This window comes from Octodon degus, unplaced genomic scaffold (genome assembly GCF_000260255.1).
Source record: "Octodon degus isolate 3935 unplaced genomic scaffold, OctDeg1.0 scaffold00105, whole genome shotgun sequence".
Classification (NCBI taxonomy): Eukaryota; Metazoa; Chordata; class Mammalia; order Rodentia; family Octodontidae; genus Octodon; species Octodon degus.
The window spans coordinates 1,822,333-1,847,756 of record NW_004524681.1 but is presented as its reverse complement, the minus strand read 5'-3'; the positions used below and the strand labels follow the sequence as shown (position 1 = coordinate 1,847,756).

At 47.3% G+C, this 25,424-nt stretch overlaps 1 protein-coding gene across 5 annotated transcripts in view; it reads right to left on the bottom strand.

Annotated features, from left to right (window-relative positions):
- The window catches only part of Wdr72 (WD repeat domain 72), a 188,367-nt gene that overhangs the window by 65,243 nt on the left and 97,700 nt on the right, over positions 1-25,424 (bottom strand). For all 5 annotated transcript variants that reach the window (XM_023724077.1, XM_004639044.2, XM_023724078.1 and 2 more), the window contains exons 15-18: positions 22,445-23,250; positions 20,018-20,106; positions 17,714-17,793; positions 14,205-14,400 (exon numbers count right to left, since the gene is read on the bottom strand). In XM_023724077.1, coding sequence (XP_023579845.1) covers positions 14,205-14,400; positions 17,714-17,793; positions 20,018-20,106; positions 22,445-23,250 — 1,171 coding nt within the window. The remainder of the gene's footprint in view (positions 1-14,204; positions 14,401-17,713; positions 17,794-20,017; positions 20,107-22,444; positions 23,251-25,424) is intronic.

Here is a 25,424-nt window from a genome sequence, read left to right as displayed (position 1 = left end):
GAGGCCCAAACATACTCCTAAGAGGAAGACGAGTGAATGGCCGGATGGGTGTGTGAATGGACGAACTGGCAGGAAACCATCCACACAGGTAATTCCCTCCTCTGCCACAGAGGTGTGCAGGGACGTAGCTCATAGATGTCAATATTCATAACACTTTGAATTCTCAAAAAATGCTTTAATATACCTTAAGTGCTAATGGGCTGTTGGGCTGTAAGGATGCCTATCTGTATGTCTCTGTCCATTATTCTTTTCTAATTTGCAGATCAGGAAACATCTCACCTTATTTTTAAATTCAAAGATGTACCATGCTCATTCCATATAGTAAAAAGCATAATTTAAGATGTGAATTCTGGACACTGATTCATCATCTTTTTGGCTAGGGCTCTGTAGTGCGGTAATATCCAATCTTCATTTAGTCAGTCAACAAACAGTGTCTTGTGAATGCCTCCACCAACCTCCAAGCTAGGTTCTGAGGACAAAGAGCTGAGGTAAATGGGCGGACCGGAAACCCTTTTTCTGACAAAGCAGACAGAAGTACAGTCAGCCTGTTCCCACCGCTGGGCAGTGCCATGCTAGAGGCCAGACCAGGCGAGGACCAAACATGACAGAGCCAAGAAAGGGGCTGGAGGGGTTGGGGGTCCTGGTTTGCTTCCACCTCCCAGGAACCAGAGGCCCCAAGACATTCTCTGCCCTACCTGGTACTGCTGCCCTCTGGGGGGACCTTGGGAACCGCTGGTGTGGAGGCAGCAAAACCCACAGGCCTTTTCCTGTGAGGCCCAGGGCACCTCAGGAAAGCAGCAGAGATGCCAGAGCTCCTGTCCAGCTCAGGAAAGACCCCGGCATGAGTAACTCCTGAGCTGTCCCATACAGCTTCCAAATATGACCTTGGCATTCACAGAAGGGAGTGCATGATTATAATTTTCCAAGCCCAGAACCTGTGTAATATGTGTGGTGTGACAGAAAAATGGGGCATTACAGTAAAAGACGTGTTGCCTTTAACTTGCCCTTAAAACACCCCCACACATGCACTTCCAACACACTTAACCCACCGTCCTTGCCGCTTCCTGCAACAGTTCTAAAAGTCCCCTTTCCCTAGTAGCTTCAGTTGTGCTGTTTTGGCTGCCCAATATTCCAAATCTTTTCAAAACAGTCACTTTTGAAATGACTGCAGAACAGCCACAAGTCACGTGACACCAAATCAGCCACGAAGGGAAAGGACCCAGGGTCTGTGCTCAGGAACCTGGCTCTCTCTTTTTCAGTCACAGTTTTAAAGACATTCAGGAAGGACTTCTAGATCTAGTTCAGAAAGTGGCCAGAACCCTGGGGCAAGGGCCTGACGTGAGGGAGAGGATTCTGGGGAAAATGCACGGCAGTGTGTCCCTTTTTCTGCAATAAACTTTCCATGCACTGCATTCTGATTAGCTCTTGTACACACAGGAATCTGGGAAGGCTTACTACACCTAAGCGTGCTGTAAGTCGCTAGCCCGCAGTCGAGCAGTGGGCTGGCTTGCTGCTGAGAGCCAGGACCTTAGCAGGACAATCCACGTTGAACAGCGATGTCCCCGGCAGCCACCGCACACGTGCAGCACTCTGTCAGTCGCTGTGCGGTCTGAGCACTGAAAGCCTCGGTGGCACTTCGGTGTCTTCAGAAGTCATATCCAGTCTCTTACACGTAACAGTTTCCATAAATTATTTACTACTTACTTTTTCCTTCAAGGAATATATAAATGATGTGTGCAGACATGTTGTATTGCTTATGAGTTTCACATAGGATTTGGCTACAAAATACTGGCTGGCACTGAGAACTAGGGTAACGTCATTTTCTAAAATTTCAAGAGCAATTTCCTTCTGAGGAAGAGAAACCCAAGAGGCTGGAGAATGTCCGCAGAGCCTCTGGCCCCACGTCCACTCAGTGCCAAGGAGCACTGTCACCCTGCGCCCCAGGGGGAGGAGGCCTGCTAAGCCCAGGGTTCCCACACGGATGTACAAAGGGCCAGTGCAGCAGAGACAGTTAAAAGAGTAGGAACAATTATTTCTTCTACCTATCTTTATTCCTGGTAGCCTCTTCTTGGGGGCTTAAAAATGGGTACTGTGCCCTGTCCCTTGCCTTCAAATACCAGTCGGCACTGATTTTTCCTGGTGGGTCTCTAGATTGATAAACTGCTCTTGAATTAAACAGATGAATTGGAAAGATAGCCCTGGACTAACCAGCACCCCAAAGAGTGGCCTCCACTCTCTCCCTAGCTGCTGACTGCTAGCAAGCTCCTCAGCACCTCTCCGCTGCTGCTGTGGAACCAGAGTTCTCTGACACACACGGGCACATGGGCCAGTCACTGCCATTTGCCAGTCATTTGTGACACAGCCCAGTGAGCCCATCACACAGCTAGTCTGCCTGGCGCCCATGGTGAGCTCGGGCCCAGCCTTTGGCACAGGGAGTTCTGAGCGCATCAGCCGCTCCTGCCTGAGAAAGGTGAACAGGACCCAGCGTGCCCACAGCCGCCACTTTTGAAGGGTGTGTGAGGAATGTACAAAGTGATGCAGTCAGAACCCCGTGCGCAACTCGGAGGCTTCGACGGAGTAACTGCTTAGCCAGAGATGTTCTGAAGTTACACAAATGGTTCCCAGGCTGACACAGCACTGGCAGACTGGCATCTATGTTTTTCCACTAAATTATTAAACTTAGGCTCGTTATGTTTTATTTCATAAAATAACTGAATAAGTTAAACTACAAACAAGGAAGCTTTGCTCCTTCTATACATTAACTATGAAACGTGCAGTCAAGACGACTCTTCCCTCAGTTGGCCTAGTGGGCAAAACATTCGCCAACGCGCTTTGCATGTGGCTGTAGAGAGAGACGTGGTTGCTGCTGGAAAGAGTGCCCCGCTGTCCCTGCGCTACGCACACCTGGCTCCCCTGGGAAGGCTGGCGACCTCGCTGCTGCAGCCTGCCTTCCCAGCCGAGCTCTGCAGTCCGCCATCCCCATCAGCCTGGGAACCACTGTGTAGTTTCAAAACGCCTCTTGCTAAGCAGTAGGGCACAGGAGGCAGGTGAGCCAGGATGCTGAACAGGAACCCAAACATGGGACAAGGCACCTGGGCTGCAGTTCCTGAATCCTAGGAGAATGGAAGGAGAGGGGCAGGCGCCGAGGGAGGTATGGGCTCGCGGCACTGGGTGAAAGCAGAGCAGGACAGCGTCGCGTTGGGAGACACAGAGAGGGAGGCTGCCAAGGTGGCAGAAGGCTCACTTGCGAGTGCCGTGCAACTTCCTGGGAGTCTGCTGTGTACACACTGCGGGACCCTCGGGCAGCGGCCTCGAGAGTCACACTCGGGCACACTCAGGAGCCAGGTGGTATGGAAGAGTGGCAACCTCTTCTCGCTAATGAGGGCTGGGCTGCGGCTTCCCAACACACCATCCACCGTCCACTATTCACCCACACACTCAATAAATGCTCATTACCGGCACTGAGGGGAAGGCCGTCAGAGGTGACGGGAGGAGAGAAGACGAATGGGCCAGGCCCTGTCCTGGAAGGACTGTGTCAGGAGGCCAGGCACGGCGCGGGAGAACAATGGTGCACACCGCATTGATTGCAGCGACTGAATCTGGATCACTTTTTCTTTGTCAATAAATTTAAATGGGTCTGTAGACAATAATCAATAACGTGGAGCTTGCATAACTGTTACCAAGGATATATTCAGCTCTCTCCCTCAACGCCGTGGTCTCAGCACTGCTTAGACAGGGTGGCCCCCGACTCTGCACAGGAAAAGACAATGAAACACTCTGGTTCCGCATATGCCAAGAGGAGACTCATCCATCTCAATCTCCCTGAAAAATGAAACGGCCTCTGGAGAAAGGACGGTGAACTCTATCGGTCTTTCTCCAGCAATACGAGCTGTAAGATGATACAGTGGGGCCTGGACTGGTGGAGTAGAGAGGGGTGAAAGGAAGTGACGGCTTTGTCCCCCAACTTTGTGAGGTGTGGAAAGTAAGACAGGTCATCTGTACACCAAACCCAGTGACAGCAGTGCTTTCAAACAGCACGTGACATATGCTAGGAGCGAAATGACACATTTGCTTATCAGACAGAAATTATCCAACACACGAATATTCTGGCTTTCTCCAATGCACCAGCACAAATGAAGTTTGAGATGTCCTCTCTTCTTCCTGCACCCTCTGTGCTCCTCTTCTGCAATAACAGGTATATGCTAAGTAGTTCACACTCCTAGCCTTTACTCCCTGGCACTTCTATTTTCCCTGGGCTTCCCAGGAGCAACACTCTGTTTTCTTTTTTTAAAAGTATAAGTGCTGCAGAAGCAAACACTAAAACTCTACCTGTAACCCCTAAAATGTATGCATCTATGAACCTATATTCTAACGGCAGTCTCCGGTCACGGGGCTGCGCTGGAGGCGATTCTCAGGGCCACTCAAGCTCTGCAGACACCAGGCAGGGGCATCTGTGCCCGGCTAGATGTGGGGAGGCTTTTCCCTGTTGTCTCGCCCAGTGTCTCAGGCTGGCTTCCTCCGGCCCCCAGCCTGGTGGCACAGGCGTCTGCACTGCCACCAGCAGGCCTGCAGTAAACTAAGTAAACAAGTAGGGGGTTGTGGGAGACGGGGGCAATGCCACACGGTGATTTGGATCCTGGGCCCGGGCCACCTGGGTAATTCCTACCCTAGAGAAGAGTCTGGGCTCCCTGTCCTTTGGGGTCGGGATAAGTGGCGTGTGTAGTCCACTTTCTGCCCTTTTCACTAACACAGGCCCACTTGCAGTGCAGGGTTCCCCACTGCCTCCGTCCACGGACACGAGCTCAGGATCATTTCTCTGCGTCCACGCGGGTGCCCCCCCCCCCACTGAGCACCCTCTCTGGACCTCCCTCATCACGGTTCTGACCCATGCTCTTGGTCAGGTCCATTGCTGTTCCCTTCGTTCTCACACAGATGAGAGCAGACGCAGCGCTCACCCGGGCCCAGTGCTCACAAGATGTCCTCAGCCCCGCGTCCTCCGGTTCCCCCCACTCGCAGCAAAGGGCAGCATTTCACTCCCTGTGTCCTTGGGCACGTCACACCCCCGCCTGCGCAGAGGCGAGGCCGCAGTCTGGGTGTGAGTAGTCCGGCAAGGGCGCGGGCAGCGAGGGCGAACCTCGGGAGCTTGCAGTGGGAAGCGGCTGCGGCCGGCCGACGCACCCGGCACAGACGCGCACGGGCACCCAGGGCCTTTCTGCGCTGACGACAGCATTTCCTTTCCGGGGTCCGCGGCGGGTGAGGGAAGCGGACCGCAGGTCCTACTTAGCACTTGGGCAGGCGCCTCCAGGTCGTTTCCGTAGCAGCCCTATGCATGCTCCAGGCCACTGGAAATGTCTGTCTCGTCATTTGCCCATTTAGTCACTGGATTGCACAGGCTTTTTGCTAAGTTTTTGAGTTTGCCACATATTCTGGATATTACCCCTCTATTAGGTGAAGAGGCAGCAACTCTTGTTTACTGTACAGAACCTTTTTATTTTGATGAAATCATTCGTCAGCTATTACTTTTACTTTTTTTGGCCTTACCTAGAAACCCACTGCCAGTAATGAGATCTTGAGGTCTTCTCCCCTAGGTTTTCTTCGAGTAGCGCTAGAACTTTAGGTCTTAGTGAAGCCCTCCGGCCTGTGGTACACTGACTCTGCATGGAGTGGAGCCAGGTGGAGTCCCAGCCTTCTGCGGGTTGACGCCGGCTTTCCCAGCACGACCTGTGGAGGAGGCTGCCCGTTCAGCACCTCGACGGCAATCAGCTGGCTGTGGATGCGTGCGTCTATCTCGGCTTCCCAATCCTGTCCCACTGGCCTAAAGGAGCTGCCGACACGTGGGGCCACGCACTACGACCTGCAGTGACGCCGCCTGCTCTGCTGCTTTGCTCAGGACTGCTTCTCCTGCTGGGCCTTCGGCACTTCCCGATGAATTACAGGATGGTTTCTCTCTTGGTTCTGTGAGAATGTCACCAGTATTCCAGTGGAGAGTACAGTGAATCTGGAAATGCCTTGGGCATTATGGACATACAACGTTAACTCCCCAATCACTGAATGTGGGGTGTCCTTTTGTGTCTTCTTTAATTTCTCTCACCACTGTTTCATCATTTTTATTATAAAAATCTTTAATTTCCTTAGTTGTATTTATTCCTAGGTTTTGGTTTTTGTAGCTATTATTTTCCCAGTTTTTTTCTCAGAAATGTATCATGTGTACAGAAAAGGTACTGATTTTTTATATGCTGACTGTGTATCCTGCTGCTTTATTCTGAAAAATCACCTCTGGAGAGACTGACCTTTTCCACGTGTGGAATTGCATTCTCCCCACGCCAGTCACACGACTTCCTCCTTTCCCATTTATGTGCCTTCTCCTTCTACGCCTAACTGCTCTGCCAGAAACATCTAGCAGTACATGAAGAAAAGCTGAGTGGACACTCGCGTCGTCTTCCTGATCCCAGCGGAAGCGCGTCCAGCTTTCCTCCTTTACTCTGATAATGGCCATGAGTTGGTCAGAAACCACCTCTGGTATGTCAAGGAATGGTCTTTTTATGCCTAATTTGTTCATGGCTTATGTCATGGAAGGATATTAAATTTTACCAATTTTTTCTGCATCTACTAAGATGATCGTGATTTACACCCGTCATCATATGAATATGATGTGTAATTCTTTTTGATTTGCACACCTCTGGGACACAGTCTAGTTGATCAGGGTTGTGACCTCTTTAAAACCCTGCAGCCCGGCTGCTGGCATTTTGCTAAGGGGTCCTGCATCTATGCTCATCGGGAACACTGGCCTGCAGACTTCTGTTTTTGTTGGTCCCTGTCAGGTTTCAGTAACAGAACTGCTTGCTGTACACTGTGTAGGAAGCATTCCGTGTCCTTCAGTTCTGTGGAGCAAAGGAGAAGCATTTGTGTTTGCTTTTCATTTAAGGTTTGGTGAAATTCACCAGTAAGGCCATCTGATTCTGGGCTTTTCTTCGTTGAGGTGGTACTAACTCAATCTTGTCACTCATTACTGGTCTCGTCAAGTTTTTTTATACCCTTTCAGCTTCCCTTGGCATGTCATCTGTGTCCAGAAATGCGTTCACTTCTTCTAGGGTTAGCATATAGCTGTCAAAATGACACCTAGTGACACTGCTGTTCTGGGGTATCAATTGTAGCATCTCCCTTTTCACTTCTTACTCTCTTACTAAAAATTTGTCAACTTTGTTTCTTTTCGAAGAATCAGCTCCTGGTTTCATTGACTTTCTGTACAGTTTCTTAGTCTCTATTTCATTTACTTGTGCTCTGTCCTTATTTCTTTCCTTCCATTAATTTCAAATTTGGTTTCACTTTGGTTTTCTATACCCTTCAGTTGAATTATTAAGGCATTTATTTGACACTTTTCTACTTTTCTGTAATGCAGGTAGCTATTGCTATTATCTCTTAGTACATCTTTTTATGTATCCCACAGGCTTTGATTGTCATATATCTATTTTCATTTGCACTGAAAAATACTTAACTTTAAATTCTGACTTTCATAATGACTCAAGTAAAGTGATGCATCATATAGCTGAAGAACTGAGTAAGTTTCAGATTATGAGACTCAAATCAATTTTTAGAGAAATTTTTTTTAATTGTATGTATTTGGTACAGGGTCTCATTATGCAGGCTGGACTCACAGTGATCCTCCTGTTTCAGCCTCCCCAGTACTGGGCTTACCGGCATGCACTACCACGCCCAGTTTTGGAGGCTGGTGCCACATAGGACTGGCACAGCGTGTGGTGCCAGGAATTGCACTCAGCTTCCTGTACTTGCCAGGCAGCCACTTAGATCACTGAGCTATCTTCCCATCCCTGAAATCAATTTTTAATGGACACCTAAATTTGTATTTATATAATATTACATTCCAGTAAATCATAAAAATGCAAAACATTGTGTTCAGTGTCTGTGAATTTGGAGTTTCTAAACCTTTCCTTGTTAACATTAAGTTTCATTTCTTTGTCTCCAAAAGTAAAACAGGATATGAATTCAAGTTTTTAAAATGTAGGGCCTGCCAGGTAGCTCAGCAGATTAAAGTACCTGCTTAGGCAGATGCAGGGACCAGGGTTCAATCCCGGGCTTGCCGTGCTGGCCCCGCCCCCAGGATGCGCTGAGACAGGGATTGAGACTGGACGTGGTGTTGCGCATTTATAATCCCAGCACTTGGGAGGCTGAAAACAGGAGGATCACTATGAGTGCGATCTACATAGTGAGACCCTGTAGACTCTGTACTAAATACATTAAAAAAATTTTTTTAATAAAATGTATTAGGATTTTTATTATGGCCTAATATGGGGGGCACTCTACAGAAACTTCCAAAAGCTGATAAAGAGAATGTATTCTTCTACAGTTTGACGAACGTTCTGTAAGTGCCTACTAAGTCCACCTACAGCAAAGCGTGCTCCCAACGCTTCCTCGTTTGTTTCTTCTTTTCCCCTTTGGTGTAGGTGGTACATTCACGGGTGAGAGTGAGCTACTGAAATCCTATTGAAACTGTACTGGAGGCTGTCTCTTCCTTAAGGTCTACGAGTTTGTGTTTTATAAAACTCTGTGGGCTGACAGTAGTGTATACAGATTTATAACCACCATATCTTCGTCACGAATTGCTCCCTTGAGCATTACATAGTGACATTCTTTGACAATCTTTGTGGTTTCAACAGTATTTTTTCAGGTATCTGTAAAGCTACTTCTGCTTGTGCTGGGGTTTCACTTGCTTGGAATAAAATCTTTCATCCTTTCACTCTCAGTTTGTAGTGTTTCTATTGATGAAGTCAATTTCATAGGCAGGGTATTGTTGGGTCTTTCTTTTAAATTCATTGTGCTAGTCAGTGTCCTTTACTTGGGAAAATTAACTTCACTTATATTCAGTTATTATTGAAAGTACAGATCTATGCCATTTTTAATTTTTCTAGTTGTTCTGAATAATGCTTGATTCTTGTACTTTTATTCATTTTCATGGTTTTATAGCTGACATATAAATAATGTCAGGTTCTCTATTTAGGTATCTAGTTTTCTTGTGGGAGTTATACTTTCACATACTATCATAATGTTATTTATCTTCCATTTCTGGATAGAGAGGACTCTCTTAAGTCTCTTTTGTAAGGCTGATCTGAAGGCTATACTTTCAGGGATCATTTCTATAGTATGTAAGGCTGATCTGGTAAGCATGAATTTCCTCCATTTCTGCACTTCTTAGAAGGTCTTTGTTTCTGAAGGATAGCCTTGCTGGGTACAGAAGTCTTGGATAATGATAGTTTTTCTTCCAGATTCATAATACATCATGTCATATATTCCTGGCCTGTGGGGCTTGGATGAGAAATGTTAGACTAAAACGTTTTCCTTAAATGTGAGTCAGTGCTTTTCTCTAACAGATTTAAAAATTCTGTATGTTCTCTCCCTTGCACATGTTTGCAGTGAGAATCTTTTCTGGTCCTGTCTGCTTAGCTTCCTACATACCTGGATGTCCATACCTTTCTCCACGATTAGGGATGTTTTCTGCTATTACTTCACTGAGTATGTTTCTAGGTCCTTAATCTTTATTTCCTCATGTTCAGATATGTCACTGAAATCTTAATCATCTAATGGTATTCAAAAATCTTGAATAGTTGATTTTCTTTCCTTTGTTGTTGCTGCTTTTGTCTGAAAGTGATATTTGAAAGTCTTACCTTCATGTTCTGATATTCTTTATAACACTTGACCTAGCCTTTTGTTGATGATTTTAACTAAATGTTTTTTTGGTGGCTTACTAAGCTCTGTATTTTCAAGGTTCTTTTTTGAAGTATCTACTCCTGAATTTCTCATTCATATACTACATTTTACTCCTAATTTCACTTAACTACTCATCGTTTGTCTCTTGGATGTCACTGAAGATTTTAAAAATCATTATTTTGATTTTTCTACTACCACTTTTGACTACTCTGATATTTTGCAATCTGTTAGCAGAGTTGAAACCTTTGGGTGTCCCATTACCTTGTTTGGGCCTGTTTTTACCTTCCTTTGTTGAGGTCTGTGCATTACTGGAACTCAGCTGGATACCTGTCATAAGACACCTTTCTCAGGAGAGGAAGTAGCCTCCCTTGAGCAGCACCTTTGGCTCCTGACTTGCCAGGCAACGCTGAGCTTGTTTCCAGACGGACTCCACAGCGTGGGCTATGTGAGCGAGTCTGGGTGCAGTGCTCAGGGCGCCCATCAGAGAGACCTGCTTCCCCATGGACCACACAGCAGCGGTTCAGGCTGGAGAGTACAGAAAGCCAAGTACGTGGGGTACAGCCCGTGTGACTACTCCTGCCACAAGCATGGTGGTACCTATCAGGTGACAGAGGCCTCCTCAGCCACTTCTGGTGTCGGCTGTGTACCCTGTACGGCCCTGGCACATGTGCTAGTACAGTGCAGACCGATTCCACAGTGGTGTGGACCGAGGTACCTTACAGGAGGAACTGGGGGCAGGACGGCACTCACCGCCCCTCTGGAAGCCTGGGAGTGGGCAGCTGAGTTGGGGCTGACTATCGACAAGAAGAGGCAAGGAGTGGCCTCCTGTGAGAGCCAGCTACAGCGCCCTGGGCAGAGGAAGCCAGCCCCAGCTGGTCCTGCCAGCCAGGACCGTCGAGACACTTTGTCGAACACAAGATTCCTTTCTGGTTTACAAAAAGTGCATGCTTTTATTTAAATAAAAAGCATATTTTGTTACTTATTTTTCCAGGTAAATCTCTGAATATGACCGTTGAACACAGATGAGTTGAGAGCTCCATTATCTTATCCTTCTTTTCACAGCCACAGTTTAGGGTGGAATTTAAATTCAGCCAATATTCTGCGGTGATAGTTGTACTCACAAAGTACTCCTTTCTATGTCAACTCGTTCAACTGATGGCAGAATTGAGACTACTTGTTGGAACTGATCTAAATACCATTCCAAAATTAGAGAAAAATAATGTTCAAATGCATTTTAATAATAGAAGCCACTGCTGTTTTTAAAGCAATACATCTTGACCTTAAATGTGCATATTAATTGCACACATTCTTATTAAAAAGATTGTAGGACAAAATCAATGTACTTACTGTGAAAATGCAAGCTCACACAAAACCCACCACTCTCACATAAAACACCAGTACACAAACATCAAGACCTTAAAGAAAGCACGTGCTGTGCAACGTTGTACGTGACAGCTCTGAGCAAACAAGACGCAGGGGCTGAGCTGACACTGGCCGGTGTGCAGCTCTCACTCCACTGGATTTCCAGCTTTTCTACAAATGCTCCAGAAAGCCTGTGATTTTCTTTATTGTGAGGGCAAGATGGCAAAGATTGAATGCTCTGCACTTTCTCTGGTAATAGAAAGTATGATTTATGAGAGAGGAATAAAAATCTAAGAAAACCACTCAATAAATTATTCAATTTTTAGATCAATCTGATTTAGCGCAAGTTTCCCTCCTGCTGCCAAGTCAGAGTACACGGCTTCCTGGAGGAGAGGGCAGCGCTCCGGGAGCACCCGGGTCTGCTGCCCTGTGCTGGGCTCTGCAGCCACAGAAGAGACATCTCCGCCAGCCCACCCTGCTCCTGCCGCATTAACAGGAAGCCTGCACAGTAATGCGCACGCGGCCAGCAGCGCTCAGGGTGGCCCAGGGATGGGCTCAAGTTTTTAACATTTATTTTAACTGCTTGTCTTAATGTGCACGGCGCTTTGTATCCAGCAGAGCCAACGAAACCTGACCCTGGTCATTTCTTGGGACAAACCCCTCACCACCAGGGGACCTTTGTTCTCCTTCATTTGTCTCAACAACGACAAAGCCAGGAAGCGGCCTGCCTGTGGACACACTCAGGTTTCACATCAGTTAGGTGAGCACTATGGGCAAAGGAGAGATGGCATGCAACAGCACCTCACGTGTGGGAGGACAGATTAAGAGCCCAGCAGTGCCGTTATGACTTTTTCCTCCCAATTATTGCCACGTTATCATAATGCTAATAAACCAAACACACTCAACTCTAGCATAAAAGAAGTTTCCACTCACAGCAAAGCTGCCTTCCACTTTCCAGTGGATTCACAAATACGATGCATCACCCGCCAGGTGTGGTCAGGCACATCTGTAACCCAGCACTCCAGGACACTGTGGTGGAAGACACACAAGTTCCAGCCTGGCCTGGGCAACTGAGTGACTTCGTGAGGCCCTGACTCAAAATAAAAAAATAAAAGCAGGCTGGAGATGCAGTTCAACATGAAGGCCCTGCGTTCAATTCCCAGTGGCACCAATGAACCAAGCAAAAACCATATAAATGAAATTAGGAATAAAGCAGGGGAGAAGGAAGCTCACAGAAGACAAACAGGGTGGTACAAGGGGACCACAGGCACCCTAACCTCAGAGCGCACTCCAGGATGATGCACGCCGAGGGACGCTGGGCTCAGTGAAGCTGCCTTTGAAATGTGAGGCATTATCACACCAGCAAATAGCCCCTATGTCATCTCCTTAAATCTGGACATTTCAAATAAAAAAAACACAGCTTTTTGTTTTTGTTTTTAAAATATCACCATGTAGCGTACTTCACTGAAACAACAAAAGTCTAAAACTTTGTCCTGTAATATGGCAAGTTCTGAATAGCTCACATATACAATAAATCTTTTCCCAAAGAGAAAAAGGGCCATATCCATTTAATAGTATTATGTGGACCACCCTCTCTTCAAAGCCTGCTATGTGTTTCCCATTTAATTGCAATTTCAGTCAATACTTGCTGAAAATAATAATTCTTCAGAAAATATATATTCAATATATTGTGAATAACTTTAGTTCTTAAAATAAAATGTTTTATATTTCATCCACTATATAGGAGTTTTATACTTTAGTGTTCCAATTCCTATCACAAATTAACCAGAATTTTCTTTAACCACAGGCAAAGAAAGGCTCCTACCTACTGGATCAGAAGGCAGACAAAGCAAACCCTAAGTCCCAACATCTTTGGTCACGGTCACGCTTGGTTCCACCACAGCAGGTGCCCAGGAGCAAGCAGGCAGCAAGGAGTCACGTGACCGCAGGGCTGGCCAGGCGTCCTGGACAGCACACCCAGAATCTGCACCTGCAGTGCAGGCAGAATGTGGCCACAGCAAGGAGACAGGGAAAGGAGCTCCTCCAGCGCAGCGCGTCAGATGGCCGAGGCTCACCTCCGCAAAGGCTGCCCTCTAACCGAGGGCCTGACGACCCCTCGGCTTGGCCCAAGAGCCACAGACCCGCCTTCGCCCAGGTCGTCCTCCATATCCAAACACTCGCCCATCAGCAATTTTATAAACAGGGAGCTGGGAGTGGTGCCACACACCTGCAATCCCAGCACCTCTGAGCTGGGGCAGGAGACACAACGTGACTTCCAGACTAAACTGCATAGTAAGACCCTGTCTCAGACACACAAACACAACACAACACAAAAAGGAATGATATCTGATACCTATTCTAAGTTCTAACATTTTAAATTTAGCAACATTTTCTTTACTTCCAAATAAATACAGTGAAATTTCTTTCTTTTTTTTTTTTTTTGCAGTACCGGGGATTGAACTCAGGACCCTGCACTTGCCAGGCAAGTGCTTATTCTACTGAGCTCTCTCCCCAGCCCTTGAAATCTCTTTTGAGAATTAGAAGGAGATATATATGTACATAACATGCACATTTGCAATTTTTTTAATGTACTCATTTAATATATTCACCAAATGCTTATTAAATTGAAAATTAAATTTGTAATTCATTTTTTGCTGTGTCTAATTTTCTGTTTAAGTCATGGTTAGTAAGCTGTAAAACTCAGATAACACTTCCCAACATAAATTTAGATTCACCTGTTAACTATAAATGAAATTACTATTATTATGAATTTATAAAAATCAAATGACCCACTTATAAAACCAGCTCTACTTTCTCCATGACATTTCTTATCCGCAGAGAAGCAAAATTAGCACATGGCTGCTATCGAGGCACAGAATGAAAGCAAACACAGGGCGCGTGATGGCTCGGTCCCCCAGAATCCACCTCACTCGAGCCAGTCCTGAGAGTTTTGACTTTACTTCTTATCACTTATCTTCAAAGCACTACAATGAGGAACATAAATGTGGGCTCTAGGAAATAACTATGATTAGAGCAAACTCAGAAGTTCTTAAGTTTTGCGATCACAGGAAGAGGAAAGGTTAGCACAGAACGGCAGCGGCGCGATAGCGCGTACTCACGGTACACAGGCGAAGCGCTCCGGAGCGACTCTGGCTGCAGGTCCTCCACCTGGCCCACCTCGGCGGTGGGCCGCACCTGGTCCCTGCTGTCTCTTTGTCCCAGGCACACATGACAACTGTCTGCCGGTGCCTTCCTCAGAGTCTTCAAGTGCTGCTCCACTTCAGCCAGCAGGACAGCTTGGATTGCTTCAGTTACCTGCAAAGTTGTTTTGGTTTTAAAATGAGTTGCAGTGTTTATAAGGTGACTACAAATGCTTAGCACACTTGTAAGAAACCCACAGTTCAGCATCTGGTTTGAACTGGCTTTCCAGAAATTATGTTTTTCTATTCTGCTCGAAGCAGCCTCCAAAACAGCTGGGACATGGGCAGTAATCTCAGGACCAAACTGTTACGCACGTGTGGTGTCCTGGAAGAGTCCCTCCTCTTCCAACTAAGCTACTCGCATCGTCATCAGAAGGTGAAGCAGCATTTTTAAAGACAAGGTAAGTACCTCAAAATAGGTCCACTTCTACAGCATTATTTGGCTGAAAACACAGACTTTAAACTACTTTCAACACAGAAGGTTAAGGAAAGGACTTTAGGTCTTCCACAAGATACACCGCTGAGCACTGGCTCCCAGCATCCTGCGGTGTCTAGGGCCTCGCTCTACAAGGAAGAACAGGTCAGTGGCATGGACAGACAGGGCACAGGCGTCTGAGCCCTGACGCCAGGCCACTTCTGAGGAGTCCAAGCCCCTCTGGAACCTCAGTCCTCCCCTAGAAAGCAGCCCTGGCCCGAGGGGCCAGGCCGTCGGCTGTACAGAGCATGCTCCGCCCACCCTTATCAATCAAGGGCCTGGACCCTGGACCACATGCTCCCCAGGAATGTGGCTTCCCTTGCCCCAAGATATGATCTCCTGTAACGATGTAAATACAAAGATTTATGCAATTTCATTTAATATTTTTAATTATGAAATTTACATGTCATGACTTGACTTTTTTTAACTGTTGACTTCCTTGTAGTTATCATGACTGATTATTAATCAATGAGCCATCAAAAACTAAGTAACAACAACAATGGGATAAAATAAGTTCCTCCTAACAAGTAGGACCCTCAGTCACAACACGTGCAAGTGCACACTAAGTTGTGCACACTCAACCGTGAAGCGTAGTAAGCGCTTCGGGCGCAGGCGGCACGGAAGCAGGGGTCAAAGCGAAGGGCACACGGCGAGCGGGGGAGAGTCCTGTCACGGCAGCTGTCAGCAGAAGGCACTCGAAGCATGCTAACCTGTGTATGCTAAGCATGCAAAGTGTGGCAAGTATAATATATTGATTGTTTTTCATTGTCCATGCTTACATCTTTCTAACAGATAAATACAGCAGATAAATTTTGTTCAGTGAGAATTAGTATCAATGGTTTTAGTGTTAGGAAGAATTTCAGAGAAAAAAAAATTTAGAGCTAGACAGGTGTGGTGGAACAGATCTGAGATCCCAGAACTCTGGGAGGCTGAGGCAGGAGGACTGCAGGCTCCCGCCAGCCTGAACAACACAGACTTAGCTAGACTCTGTCTCAAAATGAAATATGCAAAGGGCTGAGGATGTGGTTTAATGGGAAGACCTGCATTCAGGTCCCATTACCAGGGAAAGAAACAAAAGAAACAAAAAAACCTTAGGCCTAGTTATTGAGGCATTTAAGCAAATACTTACAAGAATCTCTGCTGCTCTTGAGGAATTTGGAAAGTCTCTCTCCTACTCTATATATGAGGAAGACTTTTAAAAAGCCAACAATGAGTGAAGCCTACTGTCCAGCATCACGCATCACACACAGGGTGCTGGTCAAGACGAGAGGGTCCCTGTGTGGTTAGTAAGTGCTCTGCTAATGTCTCTTCTGTTGCCAGCATTTTAGATGCGGTCATTGAATCAAAGACCCTTAAAGGTCCATTAGTCCAAACATGCCCAAACCACATCAAAATGCAGCTGAAAGTTAAGTGACCTACAAAAGACCTCTGGATTTTGTTGAGTCCTTTTTCTTAAGGAATTTTTCCCACTTGAGAAATTCTTCAGCTACTGTGGGGAGGAAAATCTCACCTTTAAAAGTAAACCCTTTGGAGGTCACTGCCAATCTGCTGGTGAGTCAGAGAGTATCTTTTAGCCATCCATCCATCCATCCATCCATCCATCCATCCATCCATTCATCCATCCATCCATCCATCCATCCATCCATCCATTCATCCATTCATCCATTCATTCATCCATCCAATGCTTCCTGGCAGGCTGCTGTCACACCTGGTTCATAGGCCATCGGTGTGGGGATCAGTGAGACCAACAAGGTCCTGCCCTCGGTAAGGTGACACAACATGGAGAAGACAGAAAGAGCGAGTGGGGACAGCAGGGAATGCCTAGGGGCAGAGTGGCCAGAAAGCAGATGCAGGGCAAGGACCTGGATGGAAATGCAGGTGGCAAACTCAATCCTGAGAGCACAGCAAGACTGAAGGAAAGGAGTTCCGTTTGTTTCAGAAACACAAAGAAAGCTGAGGAGGCCACAGCAGGGCGAGAACAGGCTGGAGGAATGAGGAGAGGAGGAGGCTGCAGCAGCAGAGCCAAGCCCATGGAGAAACTGGCAGGCCATGGGGACAACACCCTACTGTCATCCCAACTGGGCAACTTTGGTCTTAGGCTGTCAACTTACCTTTGTTTTCCTGTAACCAAGAATAGGCACCTATGTTTGGAGTGACTGCTGCTGTCTTACAAGTGTGATATTCACCAAGCTCATGAAACAGAGTAAAATTCTCTGAAAGGGTACTTAGTGAGAGGTGCTTACTGTGCCAAGCGTGAAGCTACAGCAGGCTCTAGAACCAAAGAAGCTTTACAGAAAGGAGAACTCAGACCTGAAGAAATCCACTCTCCCAATCAGCTCCCAGGGACTAGGGAGAGAGCTTGGTGGCCTAAGCGCCTGCTTGGCACGTGCAAGGACCAGGGTTTGATCCCCAGTACTGCATGCTATGCCAGCCCCAGAACGGGGCGTGGTGGTACACGCTTGTAACCCAGTGCAGGGGAGGCTGAGACAGGAGGATCACTACGAGTCTGAGCTACATAGTGAGACCCTGTACCAAATAAACAAATGATAAAAAGATTAAAAACAAACAAACAAACAAACAAACAAAAAATCAGCTCCCAGACTGAGAATTCTCAGGATGGAAAAAATGTTTTCTGATTTCACATAAACAAGTTCCCAAGCAAAGAGACATCCACATCTGGGCACATTTTGAAATGAAAAAAGTCAACTCCATCTTCAACTGAAACCCTTACTGGCAAGAAGCCGCCAGCTATGGCATGAGCCATCACCCCAGGAACTGACGCCTGTGACAACTCATGTCTGCCCATTCCTGTCCCCGCATCTGGCCCTCACCAGGAGCCTGGGGAGCCCACCTGCGGACCAGAAGCATGCTCACGTGTACCCCAGGGGAGGGTTCCAAGGAGCCCGGGCACCAAGGAACTGCCTGCAACTTTCAAGGCATGAACGAGCCGTACCTGCACAGACTGGTCTCGCCAACAGGAGATCAGCTTCACCAGCGAAAGGTCGCGTTCGGGAGGCGGAGAGCCGGTCCTGCCTGGAACAAACAACATGTTCACATCTCCGATGCGCAAGCTGACGGGGCCAGGATCCCCTCGGCCCACTCACTGCACATCACACCAGTGGGAGGCCAGCCTTCACAGCGCAGGACCAGGCCCCGGAGCTGGCTTCTGGGTTTGGATGTGGTTAAGGGGTGAGGGTGGCAGGCATGCGTCTTCTGTCCAAGTGTCACAGGTGATTTTCACTGCAGCCAGCGTCAAGAAACTTAAACAATTACACTGACAAAGTTTGCGCCCAATCACATGCACTTGCAGCTTCGGAAAAGCACACCCAGGTCAGTACTTGCGCACGCCGCGGGATGTGCACTTAGGAAATACTACCATGAGTGAGTCCTTCCTGTTCCTTTACCTCCCACCTACCAATTAGCAAAATCCAACACAAATTCACGTCTGCCTAGTCTTTCTCGGCACGTGAAGTGCTATGAAGGCAGCCTAGCAAGGAGGCTATTACTGGGCGCTTCTGCGGGAAGTCAGAGGACCGGCGGGCTTCTGGCCAGGGAAATCAATTCTACATCTCTGCAGACATGTCTATGGCAACCTCATATTCTAACTCCTCTCCTACTGTTATGAAAAAGCAGCAATTCAGCAAATAACCCCACCACATGCACATGCAAGGAGAAGACAACACCAGAGGAACCCACACAGGAGGAGCACCATGTCAGCCCCAACGTGAGGAGTGACCCATGGAAGGCGGCCGAGGAGAGCGTCAGGATGGGCTCAGGTGGGAGCATGGCCCCTGCGGCAGGAGCGTGCCATGCGCGAGTCCCCAGGCCTGAGGGGCCCAGGTCCTTGGCTGCACTGCAGGGCTCCTCGGCCTCAGTGGAGTACAGCCCGGCGCGTGGTCTCTCACACTGGGCAGCACCACCAAGAGCTGTCCACAAGCTCCCGCTCGGAGACATCACAGGCCTCTCTCCAATCGTTCTTCCGGGGCCTCAGTGCACCCCACTAACCAGGCCATGCTCTGCACTGCATCCATCTCAAGCTCGGACCCTTCTCCTTTACATCGCGGTACGAGGTACTTGGGAAGGGGCTAAAGCCACCCAGGGTACCTAAGTACTGGGCATGAGCAGACCTCAGGCCTCAGCATGCTGCGTGCTCCTGCCTCGCACTGTGTATTCACTGCACAGCCTTGAGTTCATTTCACTCATCTGTTATTCACACACCAAGCCAAGGATTGTGGATGTCATCCCTTCTAGGTATGGCCCTAGGAACTGACTAAAACTGCTGAAAACAGAGCCCCATGGAGCCTGTAGCTCAGCAGGAAGAGAGAGATGACAGAAGGGAGTAACAGGTATTTATGAGGGATGGAAAGGGCCTGGGAGAAGAGCGCACTAAGGGACAGCACGAGCGAGCAGTGGGGGCTTCAGAGCTTGAGAGACCTTGGAGGACGAGGATGTGAAGAGAGGCTGTAGGGCAGAGGAAGAGGGCATGAGGTCACCACGCTGCCAGTCCTGCTGCTCCAGAAGGAGCGGCGAGTCTAGCCCCTGGAGAGCAGCAGGTCCCACAGGCCACATCCTGTGGCTCCAGGTCTGGAGGGAAGAGCCTGCGGCAGTGGTAGGCACAAAATGAGGATGTGACTTAGTTCCTAACGCAGCACTCTGCTGCATGGGTGGGAGTGTGTGGGAGGAGCCCAAGCCCTGCCAAGTGTCCAGGCAGGGATCCGAGGTGCTGCAGGCCCACCTGGGAGGCAGGAGGTGCCCCATGCTTAAGGGGGACCCGCATGGTCCCTAGGTGGCTGGGTGTGGGGTGAACTGGAAGAGAAGGCAAGACGTGACAACCCCGGTTTCAGTGTGAGCAGCTGGAGTAGTGTCACCTGCCGGAGGCCAGCGGCTGGGCAGAGCAGGCAGGGACAGGTGTGGCCATGGGTGCGGAGAGCAAGGCTCAGCACGAGGTCCTTACTGAGAGCTTAAGGCTGCTACACAGAAAAGCAGCCTTCTGGCACAGCAGGCAACGACCTCACACAGCATCCACGGCTTGACAGTAAAGACAGTGGGGAAACAAACTGTAATAAGCTTCATATGCTCTTAATGTAATCTACTTCTTTAGTTGAAGTTTCAGATATTTGGGCACTTAAAAAACATCCTATCATGAAATATATGTTTTACTTGATATTATTTTAATTGCTATCATTATACAAGTATTAATATTAATTTTTTCATAGGTCAAAATAAATCAGATCACATGCATGTACAAATTCCTTACCATTTCTTAAGTGACTATAGAAGCTTGAAATAGGCAAAATATCATTTACAGGACTCTTCACTTTATGTATAGATTCCACCTTGAAGGATCTGTTGGAAAAGATTTAAAGGAGATTAACTAAAAGTATGAAAATTACCTTGAGAACATAAATTAAAGATATGGGTGCCCAGCCCTCTTAAGCTGGAAAATGAAGGTGGGTGCTCTGGCAGTATTTCCCACATTACCCTCTTTCCTGAATCTCAGTTCCCAACTTGCTCCACCTAAAATCTTATTCTCAGTTGACTTGCAAATCCTCACTTTCCAGGTATCCCTGTGACCCCTGACTTCCAGCACATCAGGCTTCTGGAGTGCCCACGTTCCCCCAGGACCTCTCAGAGGCCTCCACTTCCGGTCCTACCACCATGCCTACAGTGACTTCTCAGCCCCTGCCACCCAGTAAGAGGCAGTGGCTCAGCCCTTCGTTGGCAGAATTTGGTATGACATGTCTGATACTCTTTTGAGTTTTCTTTTTAAAAAACAGGGCTCGAACTGTGGCTCCGATTTGGAGCGAGCGCTTTAGACAGGCAGACCCTCACCTCAAATGCCAGGTGCCACCCGTTGGTTCTAACAGAGATTTTGAAAGAACTAACTCATGCCTGGCGACAAGGTAAAGGCTCCTCAAGGGAAGGCGTGCTGAGCACCACGTGCCCCAGGCAGGGACCCACATGAGCTGTTTGTCCTGTATAGGGTGAACTGGGGCAGACATAACCAGTCTCAGGTGGGCTCATCTCAGGAGGGTTCCATGCACCATGATAGGAAGAGAAACTGCTAGCAACCCAAGGCTTAGAACTGGGAGAAATCCTACACCCACACCCCCAGGTTATTTTGTAAATAAGGAAGGTGAGGCCAAGTGACTTCCCTGTCACAGAGCCAGTGTGACAACACAGGGAGTGGTCCCAGGCTAGACTGCAGGGTAACAGCTTTGTTTCATCTTACTTTGATACTGTATGCTTTTCTTAACAACAGGAACACAGGTTGGTTTTGTATTTTTTTTAAAGCCTATCTGAAATAATTTATGAAATAGAATTAAGCCCTTAAAATGAACAAAAGAAAATATAAAGGAAAAAAATTACAAATGCATATTTGAATCATAGAAATCTATCAGTCTGTTTTCTATTAGAGCCTACAAACTGAAAATTAAAATCTGTGTAACCGAGGAGCAACGTAACAGACAGAAGGTGACACTGAGTCCCACAGTCCCAGTGGACCTCTGAGGGCCGCAGGCTGCCCACGGGCAGTGGCTCAGTCTGCCCGGTCCCCCGGCACGGGCTTTGGAGCTGAAGTCTCATTGGCCCCGGGAGGGTCAAGGCCATCGATCCCCACTGCACCCTGGGCCACTCATACTGACACAGGCTTCCTGTCGGGGTCAGCCCATCCTGATGTTCTCTTTGCTGCCATCGCCTACACTGCTTATTTGTGCTGCCACTGTTTCCCTTTCCTATTTTAGGGTTTTTTTGAGCAGCATTTTTACCTTTGGGTGAGTTGCTACCCAAAGCGTAATTGCTAAAATATGTCTTCCGTCAGCCACTGCTGGGGACTTGGCTTGTTAATAAGCACTTAGTGAGTTCAACTCTTAGCATCAGGCTACAGAAAACTATGTGAGACATTTCAGGGGAGCAGCAACCACACGGAGCTGTGTCCCCACTTCCCCGGCTCTGGGGTCAGAATGGACCACTCCTGGATCGGCCTCAGGGGCTGGGTTCACCTTGGCTTCTGTGCTCTCTGAAGGTTCAAGTTCTCATTTGTACACTAAGCAAAACAATGAGACCTACACCCGGCTTTGCCGTGCATGCTAAATAAATGTACCACGTATTACGCAGCGAACAGCAAACCTTAAGCATTCGAGCAACAGCAGCTCCCATTAAAACTAAACTACTTTCCACAATGTACTATGGAGAGTCTCTACCACATGAAGTAGGACACGAAGAACTTGGAAACACTTCCCTCCTGATAATGTCTGAGCTATGGATTATAAGAATTTATTATTTTTGTTCACAATTCATGCCAAGTATAAAATGGAGCTGAAGTCTCACTGGCCACGGGACAGGGGCCAATACTCAATGTACCCATGAGAATTTCTGTCTAGTGACTCTACCTGTCTAGCGCTGTGACTGGTATATATTATGATAACAATGAATATTTACTGAACATATGAATCTTAAAACATATGAATGCGAGGCTAAATTATCCACCAACTCTAACAAATTAATGGGAAGATTTTCTTAAATGTATTTTGAACTGAAGAAGTTGCTGCATATGTATCTCCATAGGAAGGAAGGAAGGAAGGAAGGAAGGAAGGAAGGAAGGAAGGAAAAAGGGAAGGGTAGGAAGCTGAACAGAGCACATAATGCCCCCAGATGGAACAGTCCAAGTCTTTTGGTGTCTTACCTGTCAACTTTACAGGCCAATTCTAAAGGCATGTTAACTAACTTAGTCACTAAAAACAGTCTGCTCAATAAGTAAGTGATGGTATTTGACTCTTGCCAACTATCACAATCATTTTCTAGCCCTCTGGATATTCCTAAGTGGCTTGGCAGAGTGGCTGTGTATTTATTTGACAAGTCCAAAACTTTTCTGGAAAATAAATTCACCCCCGAGTATTCTGCCTTCAATCCCGTGCTGCACAGATCCCCGCCAGGCAGCATCAGCGAGAAGTGGTCCTCGTTGGAGGCCAGTCCTAGAGACACTGGGCCCTGCAGCCTGGAGATGTTGAGGTGCCTGACGCAGAGGCTGTCTAATTCCCTGTCCACGCCCCAGGGCAGGAGGCAAGACAGGAACAGCTTGGCCGTGTCCAGAGTGAGGCTGGCATTCACTCTGCCAGACAGCTGAGGAGGTGTCCTTTTGGAGCTCTTCCTCTTCTTCTGCCATTTAACACCATCACTTTCCTCCAGGACTGTGGCAGCGCTGTCGCCTTGGGCCAGGCCCACACTGGGGAGCTCGGGGCTGGCAGGCCCCCAGGCGGCTCTGCTCCTCCGTGTGGGCACCGCCCTCTTGCCCACCGTGCTCCGGGCTCTCCGCAGCAGGTCCCTGCCGTGGAAGGAGCCGGTGGGGTCAGCATCGCCCGGGGCAGCGGGTAGCAAACGCTCTGTGAGGGTCTCCAGATCAAACAGAAGAACGTGGAAGCCAACATGGCTCCATCTCGTTTTCACGGGCAAGAGGTTAAAGGGCCTTGGGGAGGAGCTGGCAGCCACAGCCTGCGGAGGAAAAACAGCCACGCATCAGAATTCTTGTTTTATTACGCTGCTCCCTGAAAGGCTCCATAACCTCAGTGGGCTTAAAAAGGAAGATTTACACATAACTAAAGTCAAGACCTATCAACCTGTCTTACCTACTGAAATTTCTTTCTAAATTAAATATTGAATATATTAATGTTCTTTGAAATCCTGGCTTTTCCCCAGTTTTGCCCCCCATGGCCAGCCTGATCTAGACACCCGGAGAGGACAGCAGCGGCTTCACGTCCCCTGCCACAGCTACACCTTCCCGCCACAGGCACAGGGACATAAGAGGCAAAGGTGACGACAATGAGGCCAGCAGTGAGAGCGCCCCAAGCACTTAGGAAGCATTTTAACATGCTGGTTCTTCCTAACCTGCTAAAATTTTAAATAAATAGAAATAATCCAATTGTTAGCCAATGTCAGATCAAAGACAGAACAGAGCCCTCACTGGGAGACTCACATTTGATTTTATCTTGAAGACAGGAGCACCAGGTTCCCAGAATTCACTTACAACCTGCTCCCCGGAGGCCTCCCTGAATGCCCTGTCCCCTCACACCACTGTCCGTTCTCGTCACGGACACCACAGGGACAGGCACTGTGCGCCCAAGCTCTGCCTGTGGAGACGTTTCCCACACTGCCCCTCCCGAAGCGTACAGGCGAGACTGCTGCACGGCGTCAGTGGAGCCCGCGCCGCACCAACAGTTCACATAATACAATGACACAGCAGGCACGTATTTTTAAATGATAATGTAATCTGTTAGCTGCTAAAAACAATGTCTGTATGGCAAAAAAATGCTCCTGTAAAATTATAGGTGTGCTTAAATAAAGGATGTTTTAGAATACTGACACATATATAGTGCACGCACGTACGCAAACACGCGCACACACAGTCTTTGTCTGTATTTAAGAGGTTGTTTATTGATTTGTCTGAAATTTGTATGGTGAGAAATTTATTTCATAATCATAAAAGTTTTAAAATTGATTAAAATTGTAAATAAAAATGGGGAAATATAAAAAGCATCTTTTTTCTACCAATAAGACAATACAAAGATTACCTAACTATTGACAAATGACTTTCAAGTCAGTAGCAAAGTGCCACACCACTGGAAAACATTTAAAGAACATCAGTAGCAATTCGCAACGAACAATATTCAAATTAAAATATGCAAAGTGCTTACCATAAGTAGCAATCAAAGAAGAAAAATTAAGAGTTCCACTTAGCAAGGAGAAAAGCTGGGAAACAATGACAGACAGGGGCAAAGCCATGCATTTGTACGCAGGAGATGGGTGGGGCAGTGATCCTGGGGGACATCAGCAGGTTTTTGAGACTAGCGGTTGGCTGGTGAGACGCTCACCCTGACTAACTGTATATGCTGGTGCCCGTGAGCCAGGCGGCTGCACTGAGGATGGTGATGTGTAATAGAGGGGCCACGCTTGGAGTGCCTGCCATCCTGGTCTTCTAAATATGCTCTTCTTGTCATGACATACCAATTATTGCCATAATGTCTCTCAAGTAAAGGTTTTATTTATTTATTTTTATTTTTTTCTTTTTAAAAAAAGGTAATAAATGAAAAAAAAGACGAATAAAAAAATATCACAGGTCTGTCCTGTTACAATGCTATACATGGTTAGATTTTTAAATTTCTTTGTAAAATATGTAAATACTTATTTCTACTTTTTTAAAATTATTTCTCCTTCATATTCTGTAAGGACTTAAAGTTCAACATATCAATATTTGATGGAAAAATACCTGTTTCATGATATGCCAAAGATGTTTGATATTTAGACAGGGTAAACCAAACTACATACATTGCAGGTTACTAATAAGCTTCTCTTCTGGAGGGTTAACAACCTAAGTTAGCAGAACAAAATTGGAGAAAAGGAAGGGCTGCAAGGTCAGTCAACATTTTGGCCCTAGCCTTTCAAGGTCAGTGAAGAGTCGGGACACAGGAGAACCTGTATTGTAATCAGGTAACTCAGTTGTGCTCCAAATTTTCTAATCAAGGAGATTATGGGGCCACAGAGCAATGTGATCAATGATGTATAGTGTGCCTGGGGAGAGTCACATGGAGAGAAAACATTCTCTCAGGCTTTCACAGAGAGCAAACTGGTCAAGCAATGGCCGTGACTCATCCACATGGCTGACAATGACA